This window comes from Lepisma saccharinum, chromosome 4 (genome assembly GCF_977018435.1).
Source record: "Lepisma saccharinum chromosome 4, izLepSacc3.1, whole genome shotgun sequence".
Taxonomy (NCBI): Eukaryota; Metazoa; Arthropoda; class Insecta; order Zygentoma; family Lepismatidae; genus Lepisma; species Lepisma saccharinum.
Window position 1 is genome coordinate 54,943,887 of NC_139232.1, and position 23,129 is coordinate 54,967,015.

General features: G+C 38.4%; 1 protein-coding gene across 2 annotated transcripts in view; it reads right to left on the minus strand.

Annotated features, from left to right (window-relative positions):
* The window catches only part of LOC145987156 (deoxynucleoside triphosphate triphosphohydrolase SAMHD1-like), a 295,372-nt gene extending 277,684 nt beyond the window's left edge, over positions 1-17,688 (minus strand). For both annotated transcript variants that reach the window (XM_083121664.1, XM_083121663.1), the window contains exons 1-4: positions 17,602-17,688; positions 13,982-14,040; positions 12,917-13,082; positions 408-576 (exon numbers count right to left, since the gene is read on the minus strand). In XM_083121664.1, coding sequence (XP_082977790.1) covers positions 408-576; positions 12,917-13,082; positions 13,982-13,997 — 351 coding nt within the window. In that variant the 5' untranslated portion in view covers positions 13,998-14,040; positions 17,602-17,688. The remainder of the gene's footprint in view (positions 1-407; positions 577-12,916; positions 13,083-13,981; positions 14,041-17,601) is intronic.
* Between the last annotated feature and the right edge of the window lie 5,441 nt (positions 17,689-23,129).

A 23,129-nucleotide genomic window follows, 5' to 3' on the forward strand; every position in this document is an offset into this window, starting at 1 on the left:
GAACAAGTAATACTGTATCATCACTAACTTTTAACTATAGGTCTTTTCTACTGTTACGGCGGCCGGTCCTCATGTGGCAAGGGAAGTGGGGAGTGGGGAGCGGAGAATACGACGCAGACCAAGCAGACAACAGCAGTGGCGCCGAGAGTTACGACGCGGCGGGAGGAAGTATTACGTGCACCTCGTGCTATAGGCTGCTGTGTTTATTAACGTGCTGGATTGGTCGCTTCCCACTTCCCTTGCCAGTATAAGGATAGGCCGCCGTAACAGTAGAAAAGACGTATAAGTATTTTCTATCTCTGTTCGAAATTGAAACGTCGGTACCTGCAAATACGCAGCATCTAAAAGATACATTCTCGTGTTGAACCATCATGCAATAATATTGTTACATAGATAGTAGTACTTACAGAGTAATTTTCTCGATCGACAACCCGATCCCACATGTGAGAGAATGGTCCATGTCCTAAATCGTGGCAAAGTCCTGCTACCTGAAGACATTCTTTCTCCTCCTCCGTGATTGATACCTCAGAGTTGGCGTTCAAAGCATCAGCCATTTTGCCAGCCAAGAAGCATACTCTGCAATGAGAATTAGAGAGATGTAGGTCAAGAACAGGGACGGGGCCAGGGGGACGCGATGGGGTGCTTGCCCACCCCCTAATTTTCTTTCAAGCCTCCCTTCAGCAAACCCTATTCAAAACCTATGTTGAAAACATGAACTTTTACAATGCCATTCAGCTCCCGAATGTTAGGTATCGTAGTGAGACCGCTGTTATTGTATACAATAGCCAAGCATTGAAAAAGAAGCCGCATATATTTTCCTGTACTGTCGGCAGTCTCTATAAATAACAAAAGGGCGTTGTATTTTCTTTCGTCAGTATTGTTGTTAAGAATTGTTTCTTCTTTTGTTTTAAGTGGCCTGTTTGTGTTTTTCAATACTTACCTACAGCTCAGTGAGTTCATTTTTTGGCATTGTTGTTAAATGGTTTTGTTGTCCTCCTATTTGTGGTTCCTCTTTTCTCCAAATTTTCAAGATACCATCAGGTCGTGCTCGGGAAATTATTTAACGCAAGTTGTATCGTAACGGGTAGTTTTCCTGTTAGTACGTTCTATATGTTCTATATGTTCCACGTAACATGTTTAGTAAAGTACCATTTGTCGAGGAACCCACAAGTTCGCGAACAAATGTTACAGTTCATTGATGGTGATATAGTGTGGCAGAAGTGGATTTTAACAAAGATGAAGTTACCGTGCACTTCTCGTTTTGTTCTGACACCGCAGCATCTGGAGCAGACGGAAGATACCCAGCGACGCAACAAAAGGAGGGCATTCCCCCCAACCTTAGTCAGAAATAAATTCTATGGGGGTGTAAGGAGCAAACATTGAAATAAAAAAATAAAAAAACTAGTAGAATGTAAAGGCGCGTCCCAACTATGCCAGTTGGCAAGGCCGCGCGCAAAAGCCGAGCAAGTGGGTACGTGTCATTGGCCTGTGTCAACAGGCCAGTTGCCAGGCCGATTCCAACCCGACTAGTAGCGGTTTTCTTCAAAGGGAATCGTGCCGACGCTCGAAGTGGTGGACGCACCGAGTGGTGCCGAGCGTGTCTACCAGGTTAGGGAAGGATTAGGCCTTGTTTCTTTCAACTTTTGATCATGGAGTGGAGTGGACGGACTCGCAAGTTATAGGATTATAGAAATATAAAACAACATATAACTTATTTTAAACCTTTAAAACACACGACATTGTTTTCTGAAAATGTTTAAAACGTCTAAAACACAGTGTTGTAACGTGTTTCTTTAATCTTGTTTAAAACACATTTTGTAAACTTATTTTAAACCTTTAAAACGCAATATTGTTTTTTTTATAATTGTTTAAAACGTTCAAAAACACAGTGTTGTAACGTTTCTTTTAGGCTTGTTCAAAACAAATTTTGATACTTGATATTTGATACTCTTCTGGTTATTTGCCTGTTTTGTAACTTTGTCTTTTCATTCAATCCGTGTCATTTTGTTTATTGTGCGCAGAAGTCTTCTCTTCAATGGCTGAAAATGTAATTTCAATCAACAAAGAAACATATCGTAATAAGTACGGGTAGGGCACGTAGCCTATAAAACACATGGCTATGTTTTCTTTACTATTTTTTTTACAATTGTTCATAACATTTATAAAGTACATGGATTAAACAGATTTGTTCCGCACTTGACACACTGACATTGCTGTCAATGTCTTATTTTGTTGCATTCACGATAAAATATAGCACGTGGATAGTTTGGATTAGTTGAACCTTCTCGAACAGCTTACATGCGATATTTAAGAGTAGCGTAAATAGGTATTTTAAGAAGTTAATCAAGAATTTATTACTCAGTCCTTCCTTGGATGATTAAGAGATTCCTTATTAATCATCATTCTTAGAAAATATTTTTTTTTAAATTGTTTTAATGCTTTATTTGTTTAAAACATGTTTTTGTTCTTCATTAAAACATGTTTAAAACAAAAAAACTGTTTTATTTGTTTCTCTTTAAAAACACAAATTTTGCAATCTGTCTTGTCATGCTTTTTCACGGAGTATTTCACGTGTGCTGACAACAAGTCGTCGATCCAGACTGATGCACGTCTCCACTCCGCAGTGCTGTGCGTCTATCGAGTTCGGAAAGCAGAACGACTTTTGCGCGCGACCTTGCCGATTGGCGTAGTGGGGATGCGCATTAAGAGTAGCAGGACAAAATATTACTCCCTTTTTGCTTTCTATTACTCTTTTTCTTTAATTTATCCACTTTCTTCTCTGACATCTTCCTTATGTGGTCAGGTGACGTCAGGACTGCTGCTCTTTGGCATCTTGCTAGAGCTCTCTTTCGGGGTATTGAAGGAATAGGACATAAGCCTGGCCATTATACAAGACTATGTAACAATACACAGCTCCGTTTGTGGTTCATAGATGACAGCACCTGTTGGCTTCACAGTGTCTTTGTATACTACAATGAGCACATGTTACCGACACAGGACGCTCCCGTTTGCAACACACATCTAACACTAATGCTACGTAAGAATATAAATCACCAAAAAAACAATATGGCTGTTCTTTACTCACCATCAGACACAGTTTTTTCATTAAAACAAGCGTACGGCTGAACAAAGCACGGAGCTCAACATTCACTGCCACAGGACGGTCGCCATAACTCTCACTAACATTTCGGTAGTACCCAAACAGATGCCTCTTTAGTCGTCGAGGCACAACAGTACGAAAAAGCCATTTTATAAGACTGGCCGTACTACAGGACTTGACCCTTCAATCCAAATTATTGCAAACTGAAAACAATATTATTTTAATAGGGCTCCACATTCTCTCTTTTATAACGTTTTAACTTAGATTGTTCGCCGCCCCCTAGCTACGGCTCTGAATTTTTACGTATTTACGAAAAAAAAATTACGAAATGTATTTTTATTTGCATATAATTTGAAATCGAGGATGGCAATTGCCGCCCATGCAGGTGCCCTTAGCCGTATGGAAGAGAAAATAAAGAAATATATGAAAATTAATTCCATCTTGAGTATGTCCTGTTACTCTTAATGCGCATCTCCACTACGCCAATCGACAAGTGGAATCCGAACCACTTGTACCTCCACCGAGTATCGAACCCGGGACCCCTTGATTACAAGGCAACGACGCTACCACTGCGCCACTGACAATGAAGCATAACGAGGGAGCCCTTGGTTCCCGATTAATGAAACTTTGTCTACATGCAAATGAGTCGCTGCGATTAATGAAGCTATCATCCTCATCGCCTTTGTTGACGCAAGTGCTAGAAAAGCAATATAAAATAAGCAAAATTAAGAAATTAATAAATGACATTTTCAGCGATTTCACGCAGCGACTCATTTGCATGTAGACAAAGTTTCATTACTCAGGAACAAAGGGCTCCCTCGATCTGCTTCATTGTCATTTTCCCTCCACTTTGCCTGTCGCGATTAACCTGATGTTGATTAATGCAACATTAATCAAAACAACCAACCAACGAAACAATCCACAAAGTGCACCAAAGCGGCGCATATTATGAATAGGTAAACTATGTGATATTATGCTAATTTAGAATTTAGAAATAAAATTGGAATTATAGGGGGGTTCACTTAAGTGGCTTCACATCCATTACGTAATCGCGATATCATCAAATTGTACGAAGCGTGTCTACACCTACGTAAAGTGTCAGTCCCCGTGATGGAATATGTGGCACAAAGCCAGGGCTTTAAGATAAAATTCGTTTTCTTATTGTTTTCATTGGTAATTACCTCAGTTTTCTTCCTCTGAAGTTAAATTACTCATGACGACGATTTATGGTTACATTAAAGACATGAATTAACATACACAATGAACCCATTTTGGTCGGAACTCGAACTCGGAACCTTGTTCGGCAAGAAATCCATAAGGCATGAGTGTTTCATTGGAGATGTTCCTCTACTTCCGTCATTTTACCACTAATATATTTCTTTAATATACAATAATAAATCACAACTACCTAAAAATAAATATTATTTTGAATTTTCACATGCATATGTTTTTTTTTACGGTGAGAGTGTGAACTGGGACCTGTTTATTTAGATTGTCTTTTATGTTTCGTGTGTAGTTAAAGATAGGAAAAATGCTTGAGGAACGAATAGGGCTATAAGAATTCCGTCCGTGACGGAGTGGTTAGCACAGTGCCCTACGATGTCTGATGTCCTGGGTTCGAATCCCGTCGTGGGTATGGGTGTTCTTTGTAAGTGCCCCTTCATCAATTTCATCATATCACTCATCCTCGTCGTCGCGATTAGCAAAAGGTGAAAGAAAAACGACGCTAAATAATAAAATAAAAAGAGGTTATAAGAAGAGTTCTTATTTCCGGACGTGTCCTAGATTTTAGAGTTGTGTCTGGCCTCCTGAAGGAATTTGAAAGAAATCACAAATGTCTTATACGTATTTTGGGCATCAGGTAACTTCAAATTAGATGGAGAAACAGAAAATCTGAGGGGAGTCTGAGATAACGTGGTTCATTGGAGAAGTATGCTTAAATCAAACAGTGTGCATTGTTGCTACTGGATGTTCGGAAAAACAATTACATTCCCAGCTCAGAAATTACATCCCGATTTTCTAGATCCGGGAAAGTCCGGATAAATGTATAAAAATGCTTACTTTGTGAAGTTTTATCGATACTATAAGTGTCGGTAATTTGTTCAAAGTAACAAGTTTCATTCCAGAAATTACATAAGCAGTCCTTATTGGAGAAATAAGGCACACAATTCTGTTTTTTCCCAGTATATAGTAGTTTTTTACATTTTAATAAACAAGAACTTCCAGACTTTGTTTACGAAATTGTCAACTTTTTCCTTCCCGAATTCATGGATTACATCTCCCGCGTGTAAATAGCAGGCAACAACACTCTGGAAGACCATAATGTATGCAACTTGTTCACTACATATTTTACGAAAATATTAGAATGTTAGCTAGATAACTGTGGATTCAAACGAACGAAATAAAATACCTGTTTTATACGCTCACTGGAGCGAACACAGGCCTGCTGTGAGTCACTCAGACAGTGAAGGTCACTGATCGAAGCAGTTGGTGTTTGCTGTCTTTGCTGCCTTTGCTCAAGGAAACACGGAAATCTTTGTTACTTTTTTTTTTCGCCAGACTAATGGTGAACATTTACAGGAACGTACGGAGTAGTATCGTATTCTATTGGAATTAGATTTCGTGACGTTTAAAAAATATCATAACAATATGTAAATCTCTTTGGTGACCTACACTGAACTTATGTTAAAGTTTCGTTGACATGTGAAAGCGGAAATTTAGAGATCTTTCTTCCTTACATTTCTAAATAACCGTAGAGTGTGGTGAACGTGAAACTACTTATTGTTCGCAACAACGATATGTATTATACATACAAATGGTCTCTAATCAAAAACCCTATTACATCACAGGAAGTGATTTCTACATACCCAACGTAACCAATATTCAGATTCATTCCAAGCTTCCGTTTGGGTTATTTTGTGTCGCATTTTTACCTCTTGCGATAATCGCGACGATGAAGATGATGGGTAATAATACGAATGCAATGCTACATCTAAGCTTCAACAGGTTTCGAACCTGAATCCTCTGGCTTTGTAGAGAGTTACGGTGATTTTTATTTTTATTTTTATTTGGTATTTTAAGTTCACTTTATGCACAGTAAGGCTAATCGAGACTGCATCTACAGTTTAAAGTGGGATCCGAACCACTATGTGTCTCCACCGGGTATCGAACCGGGGACACCTTGATTACAAGTCGACTCCGCAACTACTACGCCATCGGGAAGGCTAAGAGAGAGAGAGAGTTACGGTGACTACGGTAATGAAGAATTGAAAGTAGCAGAAAGACTAAGCTATTCTTTAGTCAATATTGGGATTGTTAATGAATATTATGAATGTCAGTTCAAATTAGAAAAAAATAAACTACGAAATTTCCAGAGTGCCGTTACAAATCGTTAATTTTTCTCTTTCCACACATTACTTTGCTACTAGATATTTGCATGCTAAGATGTAGAAAGTGCTACATTTTCAGTGTGTGGAATTGAGATTTATTTCTGAAAATGGAGTAGTGGGAAAAGGATCACCTCACATGTTAGGATTATACCTCCCCCACCCACACACACACGCACAAAATATATCGGCTGTTATTCTTATAAGGAAATATAACATGTATGAATTTCTGTTCCGACAAAATCGGGATGTATAGTAAATTAAAAAAAGTAAAGTGCTACCTTGTGCTTTACACGAAGCCATGAAGGCGTATAGGGAGTGTGGAGTTAGGGCCCCAAGCTTTCTTCACCAGGCCGAAGGTGGAGATGATGTGATCAGCACCACGCCCCTGGCCGCCTTACCCCCGCCCCCTTCCCCAGAATTTCCTCCAGGAACCCACTTAATACGACGTTGGGTGGGTACCGGAGCAGCTTGAACAGGTGGACAAAATCCCGATTCTCCTCCGTCGGAGATCGAACCAAGATCTTTTGCATGGTAATAAAACGCCCTAACGACTGAGCTACTGAGGCACATATAGTATAGTAGCCTATGTAATTAAGGCAAGAATTGATTTAGCGTTTCGTTCAACGTTTTTAGGCGAATCATTTTCGGAGATATAACGTGTAGCTCTTTTCGGTTCCTGCGACCTGGGTTGAGAAAAGGCGAATTTCTGACGAACAACATTCCACCTGACAAGTCACGTGACTTTCCTACATTTCCTGTGCCTGTTGGCTTTTGCATGAAAGACGAGTTGCTCTTGAGACAGACAGAATCACCCGATCACCTAATGGTGCAATGTGTGTTGCCTACCCTTCCGGCATTATTTACTGCCATTTAAGTCTTATGGGGAAGAACTTTTTTTTCCACCACTGTAAGACCGTATCAATACCATGATCTTGGTACTTTTTTGTTGGAGCCTAACAATGGAAAGCAACAATTCCCCACCAAAACAAGCGAATGTTTACAAGCAAGGAGGGTTATACAAACAATATATGAAAACAGAATTTCGGGGTGTTGTTGCTTTCCTGAGATACAGCACTCCGAGCTTATAGCCCAGTCAATAAAGGTTTCATGTCGGGAATAACTCCGTAATAGCTGAATTTTGGTCAGTTGTTAGAACACTACTAGTAGTACAAAATCCCGAAAGTCCCATTCCTCTTCGCGGTGCCCCCCCCCCCAGCGCCCCCCCAACCTCAAATTCGCAGACTCTCACTTATTGACCCATATCTCCGAATCTAATGGTCGTAGGCAGCCGATCTTCTTCTAGTCTTAATTCTCATTAGATGGGCTACATTCCGGCGGTTAAGACCGGAATCATTGACTTTTTAATAGCAAGAGATTGATTGATTGATTGATTTGTTGTTTTAAGTCCACTTTATGCACAGAAAGGCTAATCGGGACTGGACCTACAATTTAAAGTGGCATCCGAACCACTTGTGCCTCCACCGGGTATCGAACCCGGGATCCCTTGATTACAAGGCAACGACGCTATAATAGCAAGAGACTTGGAAGAATTAATTGTTAAGATATGTTCAATCAAATAGTCAATCGCCATCTGCATTCTCACTGCCGCCATCTTGAAAAGAGTCTGCCATATTGGATATTTTTGATTTGATATATCTCGGGAACGGTAGCACCTATCAACTTCCATTGTTTTTTTTTAGAAATGTTCCAAATAGTACAAACTTCAAGAATATAGTAATAAATCTATTTTTCAAAATTAAAAAATAGTAGTTTTGTAGAAAACTCACTATTTTATGTGAATAACGGCAAGTTGAAAGTCTTAATAATTCTTTAACTAAACAATAGTAGTATTTTATATCTTGTAAGGTTACGAGATGTTTGTTAGAAAACTTTAAACGAACTGAAGCCTTAATATACTATTTTTTATATTTGAATGGCTTATTGCAGAAAGGGACCTGAGTCACTTTTGCACAATTCTGAGAAAAACAATGAAAAATCGTATAATATTAATAGTGTAAGAAAGAAATGTGCCGTTGTTGGCTCAAATATTCAACATAATGAATAGTTAATTTTGCAACCCTCAATGCACCCCCCTGCAGTATGCTGCTAGACACAGTGGAGATGAAAAAATTAACTCCGATACCTCAAAAATGTGACTCAGGTCCCTTTCTGCAATAAGCCATTCATTTATAAATTTATATTTAATAACATTTTAAAGATAATTACAATTTCTATGCAACCCAATTTAATTTCTGAAAGTGGGAGATATTGAAATTTATACTGTATTAAATTGTTTTATTATTTGAAAGAAAACACATATTCATTGTAATTGATGATACAAAAATAGTGAAAATGATTTAGAAAATATATTGTTGTGAATTTTTCATAAGATCGTTTCCCTTCTTTGACCAGGTTTCAAAATCGTATCCTTCACATTCGCATGATGTAGTGGAAGCAAGATTTTCCATTCAACACTTGGAACGTCCAGTGTACTGTTTTCTTTCGGCGTATCTTATGATTTCTCTATAGTTATCACCAGCAGGTACATAGTATTGTCAGCCATTGAGGTATCCAAGGACCACTGTTGTTCTGTACTCCTGCATCAGAAATCAGCAGAGCTGGGTTGACACCAAGGGCACTTACACGAAAGATAACAACCCTATGACTATAAGTGCTGGAAGTTCTTTGATAATACAGAAATTTTATTATTCTAACATCCTCATGTTGACAAAAGTTGATAAAAATAGCCCATTCTATCCATGTCAAAACGAATATATTAGATTGGGATGTTTCCCAATAACTATACATTTCCGGAAAGCCTTAAGATCTGAACACTTTTCTCTTCATAAATTTTCATTCTCTTGTACAATATCTAAGATATTAGATGTTAAAATATACAAAACAGTAATTTTGCCTGTAGTATTGTATCGATGTGAAACTTCGCCCTGTACATTAAAAGAGGAACATAAATTAAGAGAATTTTAAAATAAAGTCCTTAGAAAAATATTTGGACCTAAAAGGGATGAGGAGATAGGTAAGTGGAGAAGGTTACATAATTTAGAACTGCATAATGTGCATTCATGTCCAGATATTATTAGAATATTTAAATCAAGAAGACTTAGATGTACAGGGCATGTGGCACGAATGGCAGAGGAAAGAAGAGTTTACAGGATACTTGGGAAACCTGATGGTAAGAGACCTGTAGGAAGGCCAAGATAAAGATGGAGGGATAACGTTGAAATAGATGTAAAGGAAATCGGTAAGGATGGAAAAGATTGGATTGATCTTGCCCAGGATAGGCACAGATGGAAGGCTTGTGTTGCTGCAGCTATAAACTTTCGGGTTTAGAAATGCTAGAAAGTGAGTGAGTGACTTAAGCTCAGAACCTTTCAGCCTTCAAGATCTGATGAGTTAAGAAATTGCAAGTAAAGAAACCGCGTGGTGTTCAAATGTATGAATTACCTCAGATGAATTGATAGCAATCACACTCTGCAACATAGTTTGTATATCACTTCAAACTTCAACTCATCCACATAATGCAACAGCACTTCTGCTTTTGTTTAATGATGACTTAATAAGTCGCAATGATATGACATTGGTTTGACGTCACTCTAAAAGTGGTAAATCTTCTGAAATCGGAACAGTTCCAATTATTGCATGCGACCAACAAATATTCAAAATATCGAACTGGATTCAGTGGTTCTGGGCTGGCCACATCTATGTGGAGACGATAAGAGAGTCATCATGTTGGGAGGGTCCACGTTGAAATGACCGTCTTAAAATAAATGGTGGTGTTCTCGCTGGAAGAAGCTAGATCTGGAGCAAATAAAAAGTACTTCTTACTTGGTACAAGGGATTCATTTCATAAAGTTTGAGGGCCTCCCCGAATAGCGCAGTGGTAGCGTCGTTGCCTTGTAATCAAGGGGTAGGGCCTCCCCGAATAGCGCAGTGGTAGCGTCGTTGCCTTGTAATCAAGGGGTCCCGGGTTCGATACTCGGTGGAGGTACAAGTGGTTCGGATTCCACTTTAAACTGTAGGTCCAGTCCCGATTAACCTTACTGTGCCTAAAGTGTACTTTAAACACCAAATCAACCAACCAACCATAAAGTTTGACATGTGAATAACTACAGTAGTACTCATGAGACTTCAACCAGTGCGCTCTACAAACTGCATAAGGATGTATACCTTGTGAATTTTAACGCAGAAGCTGACTCAAGATAGTGCAAGTAAAAAAAACCCTCTCAGTGTAAGAACTTAAATGAGACAGAAATTCACACTGTTCACCTGGGAAAGAGCCTTCATGAAATAAACCTATCTTTATACATCAAATCTCTGTCCGATCTTTAGTGGGGTTTTCACGCTCAAGACCATTACAACCAAGCACGATGTACTATACTCTGTCCCTGGAATCTGTTGAGCAAGCGAACGAAATTAAGTCTCTGCGCAAGGAGTAACTCGAGAGGGCTCGACGAATAAAAACTTGCGAGAAACCGGGATTGCGTGGAGGTGGGAAAGGAACTGAATTTACCAGCTGTTTTCATCAGAGTGTACTGCTTTGCTCCGCCTTCTCGCTTTCTCCCCTTCTCTATCGTTATGCGTGACCTTGCTCCAGAGATTCCCAGGACAGAGTATATGTGATTGGTGTTGAATGGGAAATCTTGTCTGTACTACTATATTATCCAAATGTAGGATTTGAATTGAAGACCTGATCGAAAAGGGAACCGATATAATGAGAAATTCATATCAAAATATTTTGAAAACAAATTTCAGTATTTTCGTATCATCAATTACAATGAATATGTGTTTTCTTTCGAATAATAAAACAATTTAATACTGTATAAATTTCAATAACGCCCACTTTCAGAAATTAAATTGGGTTGCACATAACTTTTATATATCTTTAAAATGTTATTAAATATAAATTTATAAATATAAAAATAGTATATTAAGGCTTCAGTTTGTTCAAGGTCTTCTAAGAAACATCTTACAAGATATAAAATACTACTATTGTTTAGTTCCAGAATTATTAAGACTTTCAACTTGCCGTTATTCACATAAAGTAGTGAGTTTTTCTACAAAACTACTATTTTTTATATTTCAAAAATACATTTATTACTATATTTTTGAAGTTTGCACTATTTGGAACATTTCTGAAAAAAAAAATCGGAAGTTGTTAGGTGCCACCGTTCCCGAGATTTATCAAATCAAAAATATCCAATATGGGGGACTCTTTCCAAGATGGCGGCAGTGAGAACGCAGATGGCAATTGGCTATTTGACTGAACATATCTTAAGTGGTACAACAATTAATTCTTCCAAGTCTCTTTATCTTATTAAAAAGTCAATGATTCCGGTCTTAACCGGCGGACTGTGATAAAGAGAGTCTTTTTTGGTACTATCTTCCATTTGGAGACACGTTTTATGGTCTACCCTACCTTAAAATACTTTAAAACTTATATAGTTTTAAAGCTTACAAAATAGGCTTCAACGTTTATTCGAAACAATTTCTTGTAATATAATTTATTCAAAAGTTACAAGCCAAAACGTTAAAAAGTACTAGAAAATTTCACTTTTTAAAGATTATTTTTTAAATTACGGCAAAACCACCAACATTATCGAACCATTGAACAGAATCTTTGTTGTAGCCCATCCAATGAGAATGAAGACTAAAGAAATATAACCTGCCTACGACGATTGGTTACAGAGATATAATAATTGAGGTAAAAGGTAAAAAAAGGTAAAGTGTTCCCCTGTGCTTAACAGCACGCCATGAAGGTGTATAGGGGATGAGGGTGTAACGCCCCACACTTTCTTGATCCGGTCGTGAGTGGGAGTGATGTGATCAGCACCACGTCCCTGACCACCTTTACCCCCCAGGGTTTCCCCCAGGTACCCATGTTATTCTACGCTGGGTGGGCGCTGGGGCCGCTTCCAACGTTAGAAAAGTTCCCGGATTTGAACCGGCCGGGGGAACCCGGGACCTTGAGCATGGTAGTCAGACGCGTTACTGACTGAGCCACCGCGGCCACACTGAGAGTCTGTGAAATTGTTGTTTGGGGGGACGCGGGGGGGGGGAAGCACCGTGAGGAGAGGCGGGGACTTTTGGGATTTTGCACTACTAGTAGTGTTCTAACAACTGACCAAAATTCAGCTTTTAAGGAATTATTTCCGACATTGGCCTTGTTTTGTCCTTTATTGACTTTGTTTACCCATATTTCACTTTTCATGAAAAATGGTCGGTCTGACCTTGAACTTTGACATTTTTCACAGGGGAGGGAAAGTTTTTTCAAGGTCTCAAAATTGCACAATATTCATTTCTCATTACCTACTTCAAGATATAAAAAAATCTTTGAGATAAAAAATACATCGATCAAAATATGACTTTTTTGTATGAATGTCAAAATAATGGCTCTTAAATAACAACTCACCCCAAGTCGTGTTCAAATCGTGTATTGCAGGCTCCTTGGTAGACGAGGTTTGTAACTCCCATCTGCTTGATGTTTCGGAGACGTTGGAACGCTGGGGTGTCCATGATTTGAACGCATATCTGAGGAAGAGTGATATGGCCATGGACAGAGTCGTTGAAGACTTTGACTGCGCGTGATAAAGAAATATAAATCGGAATTAGTTCATGTAAATTATGTCATGAAAAATATTGCCATTACTTATATGCTACTTATTATAATTATAATCCAGTTCAGTGGTTCCCAAAGTGTGCACCACGCTTACAGAGGCTTCGCGAAATGTTCCAATATTTTCACTGAACTGACACTTACTTGTTAGTCTCGGGTTTTAGCACTTTTTACACATAAGTATCAAATTCGGATACATTTTAAGACAAGCAACCTAACCACACTAACTAAGCGCTGCAAGTGTTGTAGATAGGCCTACATTCCGACTTGGCTGCTACGGAAAACTCTTGAAACACTAAGGGCGCCGTGTTTGGAAACCACTGGTATAGAAAATAAAAGGTTGTTTATAACGCAGTATTTTACTTACTCTATGACATTTTACTATCACTTTCGGCAACGATGAAGATTAATGACGAATTGATGAAGCACTTGAATAATGCCATGTCCTTGACTCTCCAGTACTCTTGCTTAAAAGTATATCATTGAGTTTGGCCATCCCGAAACTGTTGGTACGGATTATTAAAATCTGAAAGTTGCAGTTCGGTAATTCCATTTCGAGAGACATGTGCAACTTATAGCTGCATGACAACAATGGCACATTGATGCTAACCTAGGAGTTACAAAATTGCAACGGTATTTTCTATCCTTTGTTTAATGTAAAACACTGCGTGGGAAAGTATTAAAGCGCCCTTTCTTCACTTTTTTCAATATTTCTTGGAGGAGATTAGGTCCATGATTTCTCTATTTTGAAACATGATATTCTATTTACTATATGTTCTTTTCATAACTGTGGTATTCTGTATTTATTTTTGTAAATACAATCACTGATATCCTACTTACCCTCATCGCCTCAACACTTACCTTCAGGTCTATACATTGTCTCGGGTGACCGTTTGGGGTTCAACAGCAACTAATGTACTCTGGAATGGAACACAAATAGATTAAAGAGTGTTTCCTTGGAGATGAGAGTCAACGTCTGTATATCTATTTATTTATTTATTTTCAAGGGACAATGAGTTCCATAGTTATGTGCAAAATTTCAAGTAGAAAATAAATCGTGTTATGTAGGAAAATGAACATTTGAGATACGAGGTCGCTCGAGCTGAGCTCGTCAAAACCATGTGAACCAAAAAGGCTGAGAAATGAACGTGGCTTGTCTGGAGGTATCGTCAAAGAGAGAGGGTCGCGATGTGAAATAGCCTAGCAGTCACATAAATGGTGAGTATGACTATAGGATGCGGTTTCCTTTAAGTTATAGGTACTAGTTTATTTCGTAATTGATTTATTTACTATGTTGCATGTAGTATATTATTCTCAGCATTTACATGATATTTTGTTAGGTATACGGGAACCCTTTCTGTAATTCTCAATCGTATGGCCTTGCTCACTATTCATTTTTCTGTCTTAATACCAAATTGTATAAATTCACACAAAGGGAATTCATTTTGCTCAATTATTTGTTTATAAGGATTTTGTTAATGAAATAAATGGTTGTAAAATAATTAATTCTTGGTTGTAAATTTATGCAAGTTAATGTTCAATGTCAAATACTTCAATGTTTGTTCAAATAAATATATGAGAATCGTATTTTTACAGATTTTGTGTCAAATAATGATAATTTCCTGGACTCTGTCCATAGTATGTATCCATTAGCACTCTGGTTTGTAGATCCTGCTTCTGTCTTGCGACAGAAAAAGAGTAGAAATGGAACGTGTTTTAACTTCCTCAATATGCCCCGCACTGTACAGCATAGTTACATTTTCTATCGTCATCTTTAAATCTCGTATTGCTTTATTAAATTCCCCTCGTGCACCAATTTGCCACTGCGTCAGGCGCGTATATTCTAGGCTAGCTATGGTATCCCCGAAGCCCAGATTAAATACAGAAAATAATCGACTAGCAAATGTGGCTGATTCTTCACTCTCAAATAACCAGCGCGGGAGAAAACTATAGTACTACATGGGGATGGCTCCCTTTCCTTTAAAGCTACCACCAGGCTTCATCGGTTAAATTTCGTCCCCTACCAGCGCCTAGAGGCGATCGCTGACGTATTTGTAGTAGCTTCCAAGCCCAAGCGTGGACAGGAAAGTCTTCATTTTATAACGGAGGTAAAACCTTACAGCGAAGCCAATTCGCAAACCAGCATGGGATTTTTTCCAGGTAAGGGAAATTTTGAAATGTGTTGGCATGTGATAGGAAATTTGTCCTCTTGGCCAAAACAACACAGTCCCAACGAACACATGCGGAAGTCGCAGGCCGCTGACCTTCAACCAACCACGCTTTACGGTGTTTTCAACTCCTCTGCTGGTTTGTTTATGACTGGCTGGGGTAGACTGACTGGCCGGAGATGACAAAGGGCATTTTGCGAGTGGAAATCGCGTTGAAGAAAGTATAAGGACATTAGGTTTCTTACTGCGTGGATTTTCCTAAGTGGGTGAGTGAATGACGTATATATGTTTTGAATGATCTGTGCTGCGACGTGTAGTGAACGAAAATGAGTGACATAATTAACAAACTATTCACGAAACAATTTACTCGACTTTTGCATGAGGATAAGCTTCAAATCGTGAAGATATGCAGGCCTCTGGCATCGTAAAGAAGAGAAGAATGAATTTGATTTATTATTTTGCGTTGCTTTTCTGCCACTTTAGCTAACCGCGACGATGAGGATGAGTGACGATACGATGAAATTCATGAAGGGATATTCACAAAGAATACTCATCTCCATGCCTGGATTTGAACCCGGGATCCCTGGCGGCGTAGTGCACTATGCAAATAACCATTTTACCACAGAGGTCGGCAAGTGAAGAACGGAGTTCCTGCTCAAATTAAATATTCAAAGTAAGAAGTGTATTATATATTTTATTCTCGCACGTAGGCCTACATAAATATTTCACAATATGGGCCTCTATATTTTATAAATAACCATGAAATATTTGAAATGTTTTCCTTACTGTTTCTACATTAATGAAACAGTGATATTTTTATAATTATTAGTAAATTGTAATGTATGTATTTTTAATCGGAATGTCACATCACCTTAAAATCCAAGACATTGAACGAAAAAGAGCCTCCCATTTGAACATTATGATATGAAGAGATAGCCCAAGGTTTTAACGCCACTGCACTGTGTACTATCTTAAGTAAGGAAGCTCTTCTTGTGACTCCATCCCTGACATGACATCCGATTCACTGTATTAGATGTTACAACACATTGTGGTGTGATCAAATACTTAACTAATTGCAACACATTGAGATATACAATGATTACCAAATGGAAGATTCAGTACCTAAAACTTCTAAGGTGCTCAATCCTGACTCCCGCTCCTCTTACGAAAGTTTATTAATTATTTAAATTCATTTTTTCTTTCTTCGCCTTCTTTCTTTCTTAATTTCCTATGCCTTGGTATTTAAGGGTCCCGCATAGTGGCCGTACGATTTAAAGCTTAACGCGCACTGAGAAGCAGATAAACGCGGCAACAGAACTTCAGTTGTCTGCTTCTATTGAAATCAAATGGTGTAACACCCACTACAAGGAAACGCGCAGAACAGAAGCGGGAATTTCCGTATCAGAAGTCTGCGGTTATCTTAAAGGTTGTCCGCCCACTGAGACGGGTCTTTTGCCACGTTCCTCCGCGTCTCAGTGGACGTCAAGCTTAAGGCGTCATGCAGGTTCGAGTCTCCTGAGGGAAGCGTCACAACTTTTCTCCTGAGATTTCGGCCTGTGTATGGGACCGGTGGCCATGTACATGTGCGTCCGGAAGAATGACAAGGGGGGCCGTGCCCCCCTGTAAAATGAAAATCAACCAAAAATTATGTATTTCTCACATATAATTTCATTTTAGCCACAATAATATGTGTTAATTATTGCATGAACACCATAAATTTAAGCATTTTTTAGGGAACAACACTATTTTGGGGGAAAATGTGCCTTGTTTGATCCCCTTAAAAAAATACCTCCCTTGCCCCTCCCTGAAAGAAATCCTGCAGACGTCGATGGCCATGTACAGTCACGGATGCTTCTGGGTTGTAATGATTCCATTGAAAGTCAATGGGATTATTACAACCCAGAAGTGTCTGTGACTGTACCGTCGTGAGGAAATTGGGGAGCTACTAATGAGTAGCGTAACCCGGTCATGAAAAGCTACAACATCGACTGGAGGTTCGTCGTGCTGACCACACGTCACCCCGTAACTAGTTTTTTAGTTGGATGATCTCCCACCTCGGGTGAATGAGATCGGCAGTCTGTAGGCCCGGACCCTTAATAGGCTGTTCCGCCATGTGTTATTATTATTAGTAGTAGTATTTAAGGAAAGCAGTTTGTGCCCAATTCTTCTTCATTTCTTGCATTTCTCCATTCTGGCACAGGCTTCATTTTCCTCTAGCTTTCGAAATTTATATCTTTACCGATTTATTTGATATATTCCATTCTGATCCTACAAAAATTTAGAACAAGTTTGTTATTGTCGTAATTTACTTACCAAACTAGGAAATGAGTTGATGTATCAACAACCGCTGCATATAAGGACTCTGGCCAAGAAAAGGATCCTCTCTGCTCTCAAGTATTGATCTCACTGAAACATTGTCAGATAGAGTTTGGTAGGGCTAGGATCAGATAAGACCTTCATGTGACGTAAATATTATTGGAAAAAGGGTGGAGATGTAATTTATCCACCGAACTCGATCACCTAGAAGCGAAGTATGACACGAAGTTATACCTTGTCATGACATTCTCACTCATGCGATCACTCATACGAATGATAAATTACTGTGGTAATTACTTGTCGGTTGTTTCTCGTCTTTGTTGTGCTTCGGTTACCACGTCACCTGCAAAACATAGAATCCGCATTGCAGATATTTTTAAGTTTCTGTACGCACTCCATGTCCTGTGGTTAATCCACAAACAAATGAAACGAAATGACACAATAAACAAGAAAATATTATGAACATAGATGTATTGTTTATTGATTTGGTTTATTTTACTTCGCTTTTCTGCCACTTCTGGTTAATTGTGAAGATTGGGTTGAGTGATGATAAAATTGATGAATGACTCACAGAGACCCATTCTCAGGGATTCGAACCCGGGATCCCTGGCTCCGTAGCGTGATTATGAACATAGACCACACTGATCGACATTTTGAGAAAAAAATTCCGATATTTTCAATTCAATAGGTGTTTCTGGAAGTATTTTGAATTCTGATCACGGAAATGACATCCATTATTCTCCATCACGTCAGAATGTTTCACAATTTCACAATAAAAATTCTCATATTCGCCATTACATTACATTTAGTGCATACGCAACAAATGGGAAACTTCGATTGCTTCCAATTCAATAACTGATTCTGGAAGTATTTTTTCAATGCCGATCACAGAAATGACATCCATTTTTTCACACCAAGACAGAATTTTTCACAATTTCACAACCAGTATTCTCATATTCGCCATTACATCACATTTATTACACAACACAACATAATAAATTTATACAAGAGAAGTGTCAGTTGTTTACAAACCAGTATTTTAAATTATGATCACGCATATGGGATTTATTTCTTCCCAACACGTCAGGATTTTTCGCTGTCTGGATTTTTCTCCACGTCACTAAGTTCAATCAACCCACCATATTATAACATTGAATTTTGGAAATTTTTAAATAAAATTTTCATGAGGAGTTTCGAAAATAGAAATACATAATCAAAGTGCAAACAATTTTCATGCCAATGTGTCGTGTGTAGGTGGAAGGTGAATTAAATGCATACAATATTCCATGCATTTATAGTTCAAAATTGGAGAATTTGTATTGTAGAATATCAATATTTTACCGGTATATATACAGAGCCATCTATTGTGTAAATAATGGAATTACACAATTTATTGTGAAATGAAGGCATTTAATGAGACGCGGTAGTTCATTCGGCCTCCGTGGTGGAGTGGTTAGCTCAGCGTGCTATGACGCCAGGGGTCCTGGTTTCGAATCCCGGTTAGGACATGGATGTTTGTGTTTGTCGGGGGAATACTACCGCATAGGAGCATTCCTTAAAAAAAAAAAGTCTTTAGGGCATTCGAGAGACTGGGGTTCGATCCCCGGTGGGGGACAACCTGGTTTTTTCAACCTGTTCAAGCGGCTCCGGCGGCAACCTAGCGTCGTATAAAGTGGGTACCTGGAGGAAATTCTGGGGGTAAAGGCCGTCAGGGCGTGGTGCTGATCGCATCACCCCCACCTTCGGCCGTGATCAAAAAAGTGTGGAGCCCTAACTCCACACCCCCTATACGTCTTCGTGGCGTGGTGCAAAGCACAGGGGAGCCCTTTACTTTACTTTAAGGCATTTAATATATTGCTGTTTCCTGAAAAAAAAAAAAAACTAGATGTGATGGGTAAAAATGGATTGGACCTGTTACGGCTTACACTAACCTATAGGATCAAAACACACTAGCGGCTCTGGCAACATCTTTTCACCTCTATATTCTATGTATGCATGCCAACTCACCTCTTGCAAATTCTTAGCATCTTCCACGAGAGTAAATTAACCTACAGGGATAAACGCAGTAACAGTTGTAAAACTCACTTTTAACCTATAACATATGTTAATTTAATTTTATCTTTCTTCGATAAAGCTTTGTAAGTACGCAATTGTTTTCACCCTTCTCTTCTCCTCTTCTTCTCTCGCGTTTGTGGGAAATTCGATTTTCGTCTTACGTGTCATCTATCACTCACCGTGTTGGCACTTCTAAACCTACTTGGCATTTCTCCCACTCCCCTTATACCTATTTCCTAACTCGTGATAATGAAGTTTTTACATTTTGAGTTCCCTTTCCTTTTCACACATCATTACGATGACGGTACTTTATGATAGCATGTTGTAGCTTTATGGGGGGGAAAACATACATTTTCACAACCCGTAGCTTCAAAAATTCCAGCCAGTGACTTTTCTTAATGTCTGTGTGACAGTTAGCGAAAGTGTATAGAAGTATGTTATCGAATCATACTCTTGGCGTGATATGGCACGGAAGTAGATTGTTATAGCTTCATGAAACTGCGTTGGGTTGTAACAGTCATGAGACTGAGAGTGAAAAGTACTATCCCTGCACAAATTTTGCATCCTCGAAGTTAATGAATTGATACATTTATTCTGGACATGCAGTTTTTATAGGGACGTGCACCTTCACCAGGTATCGAAGATTCCACATTACAAGAATACACAAGAATCATGTACTATTTGTTTTGGGTTATTATTAGCCTCTCACGCGTGGCTGTCACGGTTGTCATTGAATAGGGAAGAAGAAAAAGCACCGTTTGTATATCCGTCGGCGCTCACGCAATCCATTGTATTATATAAGTGTGTTATTCGATCGACAACTGCAAATTAACATGGATGCCCCCTTTTCTCATCAATCTAAAATTTTTGAACTTCACATTATTTGTAGTCCAACCGAGGATTGTAAGGGGGGATAATGCAGATGGGCGTTACGATAGTGTGTGTGTGTTTCTCCCTGTAGGTTAGCTTAGCCCGTAAAAGGTCGTTAAAAAAAGTATGTCAAAGGACGATGCCAAGGGTCACTTCGTACAGACTTTTCGTACCTATGGGGTGTCTATTGATTACGTTAGGTTAAGTTAGCACACTTCAAAATCCTGATGAGGTTTTCTTAACTCAGCACAAAATGTAAGTGAGGTTTAGCTTACATAGTGCGAGGATAGGTCCATAACATACCATTAACAGTACTACTCACAAGGTGTAGAGTGATGTTTATTTCCTGCCGCTGCATTTCAACCAAAAAGATGGTGAACAACCAAAAGGATGGCGGTCAACCAAAAAGACGGCGCACCGCCAAAAAGATGATGGCGCACAATGAGCTAGGTTAGGTTAAGTTAGGACAGTTCAAGACCCTGATGAGGTTTGCTTAACGGACCACAAGTTTATTTCGTACCTATGCATTTCAACCAAAAGGATTTTGGACAACCAAAAGGATCATAAACAACCAAAAAGATGCCACACAATCGGATAGAATACACTACTTGTGTTAATGAAACTATAATAATTTCAGTAACTTTTCTTCCAGTGAAATTAAAAAATTTGGATGTACTCAATATTTATAACTTAAAATATTTTTATAGTCTTTCTACCTGAATTTTGGCAATTTTTTAATGATAGTTTGCAAAACACTATTTATGGTTTAACATGATTAGTATTTTGTATATTTTTTCTACATAAAATGTTTGCTATTCTTGACTAAAAAAATATTGAATTTTAAATCAAGATAAATGTGTGTTTCAGCAGTTTATATATTGCATTACCTTTAGTATGAGCTTCACCCCATCAGTACATATATTTTTTTTCCTTTCTTAGAGCCTCATAAACACTATTAGATGATTATGAGATGAATGTACTTTCACCAAAAGTGATTCTGATATCTACAAAATCCTTATGCATATTATTCTATCAATTATTTATTTAGAGTGATTTAAATCAGTATTTGTTTTAAAGAATCATCTGATTGAAATCAATCGTCCTTGATATCGATATTACCCTCCAGTAATACTCCTCATTTAAAGTTGGCACTACTTGTTTATCGTCATCTTTAAATCTATTTAGTGGTTTTAACTTTCCTTGATTCACCAATTTCCCACTGCGTACTATCTTAATTATGAAATATTTTCTTATGACGCCATCACTGATCGATTCATTGTACCAGTAAATGAGAATTGATAAGTTTTGATTAATGATTTAATCAATGACTATGTTTTTTGGGATTTTAGTCCAGACTTAACATATTGTATGTTGTAACATATTGTTGTGTGAATGATACTCGATTAATTCCAACACAATTATAGACATTGGGATACATTTCTAAAGTTAACCAAGGAGTCCCGGGTTTGATACCCGGTGGAGGCACATTGCGGTGGTTCAGATCCAACTTTAAACTGTAGGTCCAATCCCAATTAGCCTATTTGTGCATAAAAGTGGACTTAAAACATCAATTCGAACTAAAAAATCCTCCCTGTTTGGAACATTTTTCTCCTACCTCAATTATTTCCAATCATTTTTTCATTCATTTTTACTTCCTGACTTTCTTTCTTTCTTCATTTCCCGAGTCGTAGTACGGGGGACGAGTTTATACTCAACTCGTCTAACTTTTGTGCACTTCTCCATTGTGCTGCAATTAGCTCAATTAGTGATATGGCACAAACAATGTTAGATAGAGTTTGTAGGACTAGGATCCTATCCAGTAGTACCTTCATGTGACGCAAGCCGCTTTGATTGGCTAGTTTCACTGTTTGTGAAAGTCAATAATCCAAATAATAGCTTAATGTTGCTTTCGTCAAGATCCTCGGGAAAAGGATCGCCTAGAGTCGATGCATAACAACATTAATTATGCATTCGCATGGCATTCTCGCATGTTTTAACACCTAGTCCGTTGTTACTATACCCTTTGTTGTGTTTCGGTTACCATGACACCTGCAAAATATACAGTGGACATTCTGTGGTCAATACACAAACATTTGAAGTGAAATGGCAGAATATACAAGAAGTTATTATGAACATCGATTATTGAGGGAAATCTTATTCATGCGGTTGGCCAAAGTTTGGGAAATAACTGAATAAACGTAAAACACGCTGCAAGTTACTATATTTTCCTTCCAAACGTAACGTGCTGCTTTACTAACTTGTCGTGCAATACAGATATTTTTTAAATTTCAACTCAACCATCACACCATAATCCATATCCCAGTCATTATGTTGTTATAGTGCTTGTGTAAATTAAAAACCCCATTCTTCATTTGCAAGAATTTTGTTCTAGCGATCAAATTGGATAATTGTGACTTTTCTTAATTGTATTTTATGTTATTTTACGCAGGTTCTCTGCCTATTTTGGCAAATCGCGACGATGAGGATGAGAGATGATATGATGATGAGTGATGAAGGGTCACTCACAAAGAACACCGATGGCCAGAACGGGATTCGAACCAGGGAACATGAGTGGCGAGATCGAAAGTCCTCACTTTACG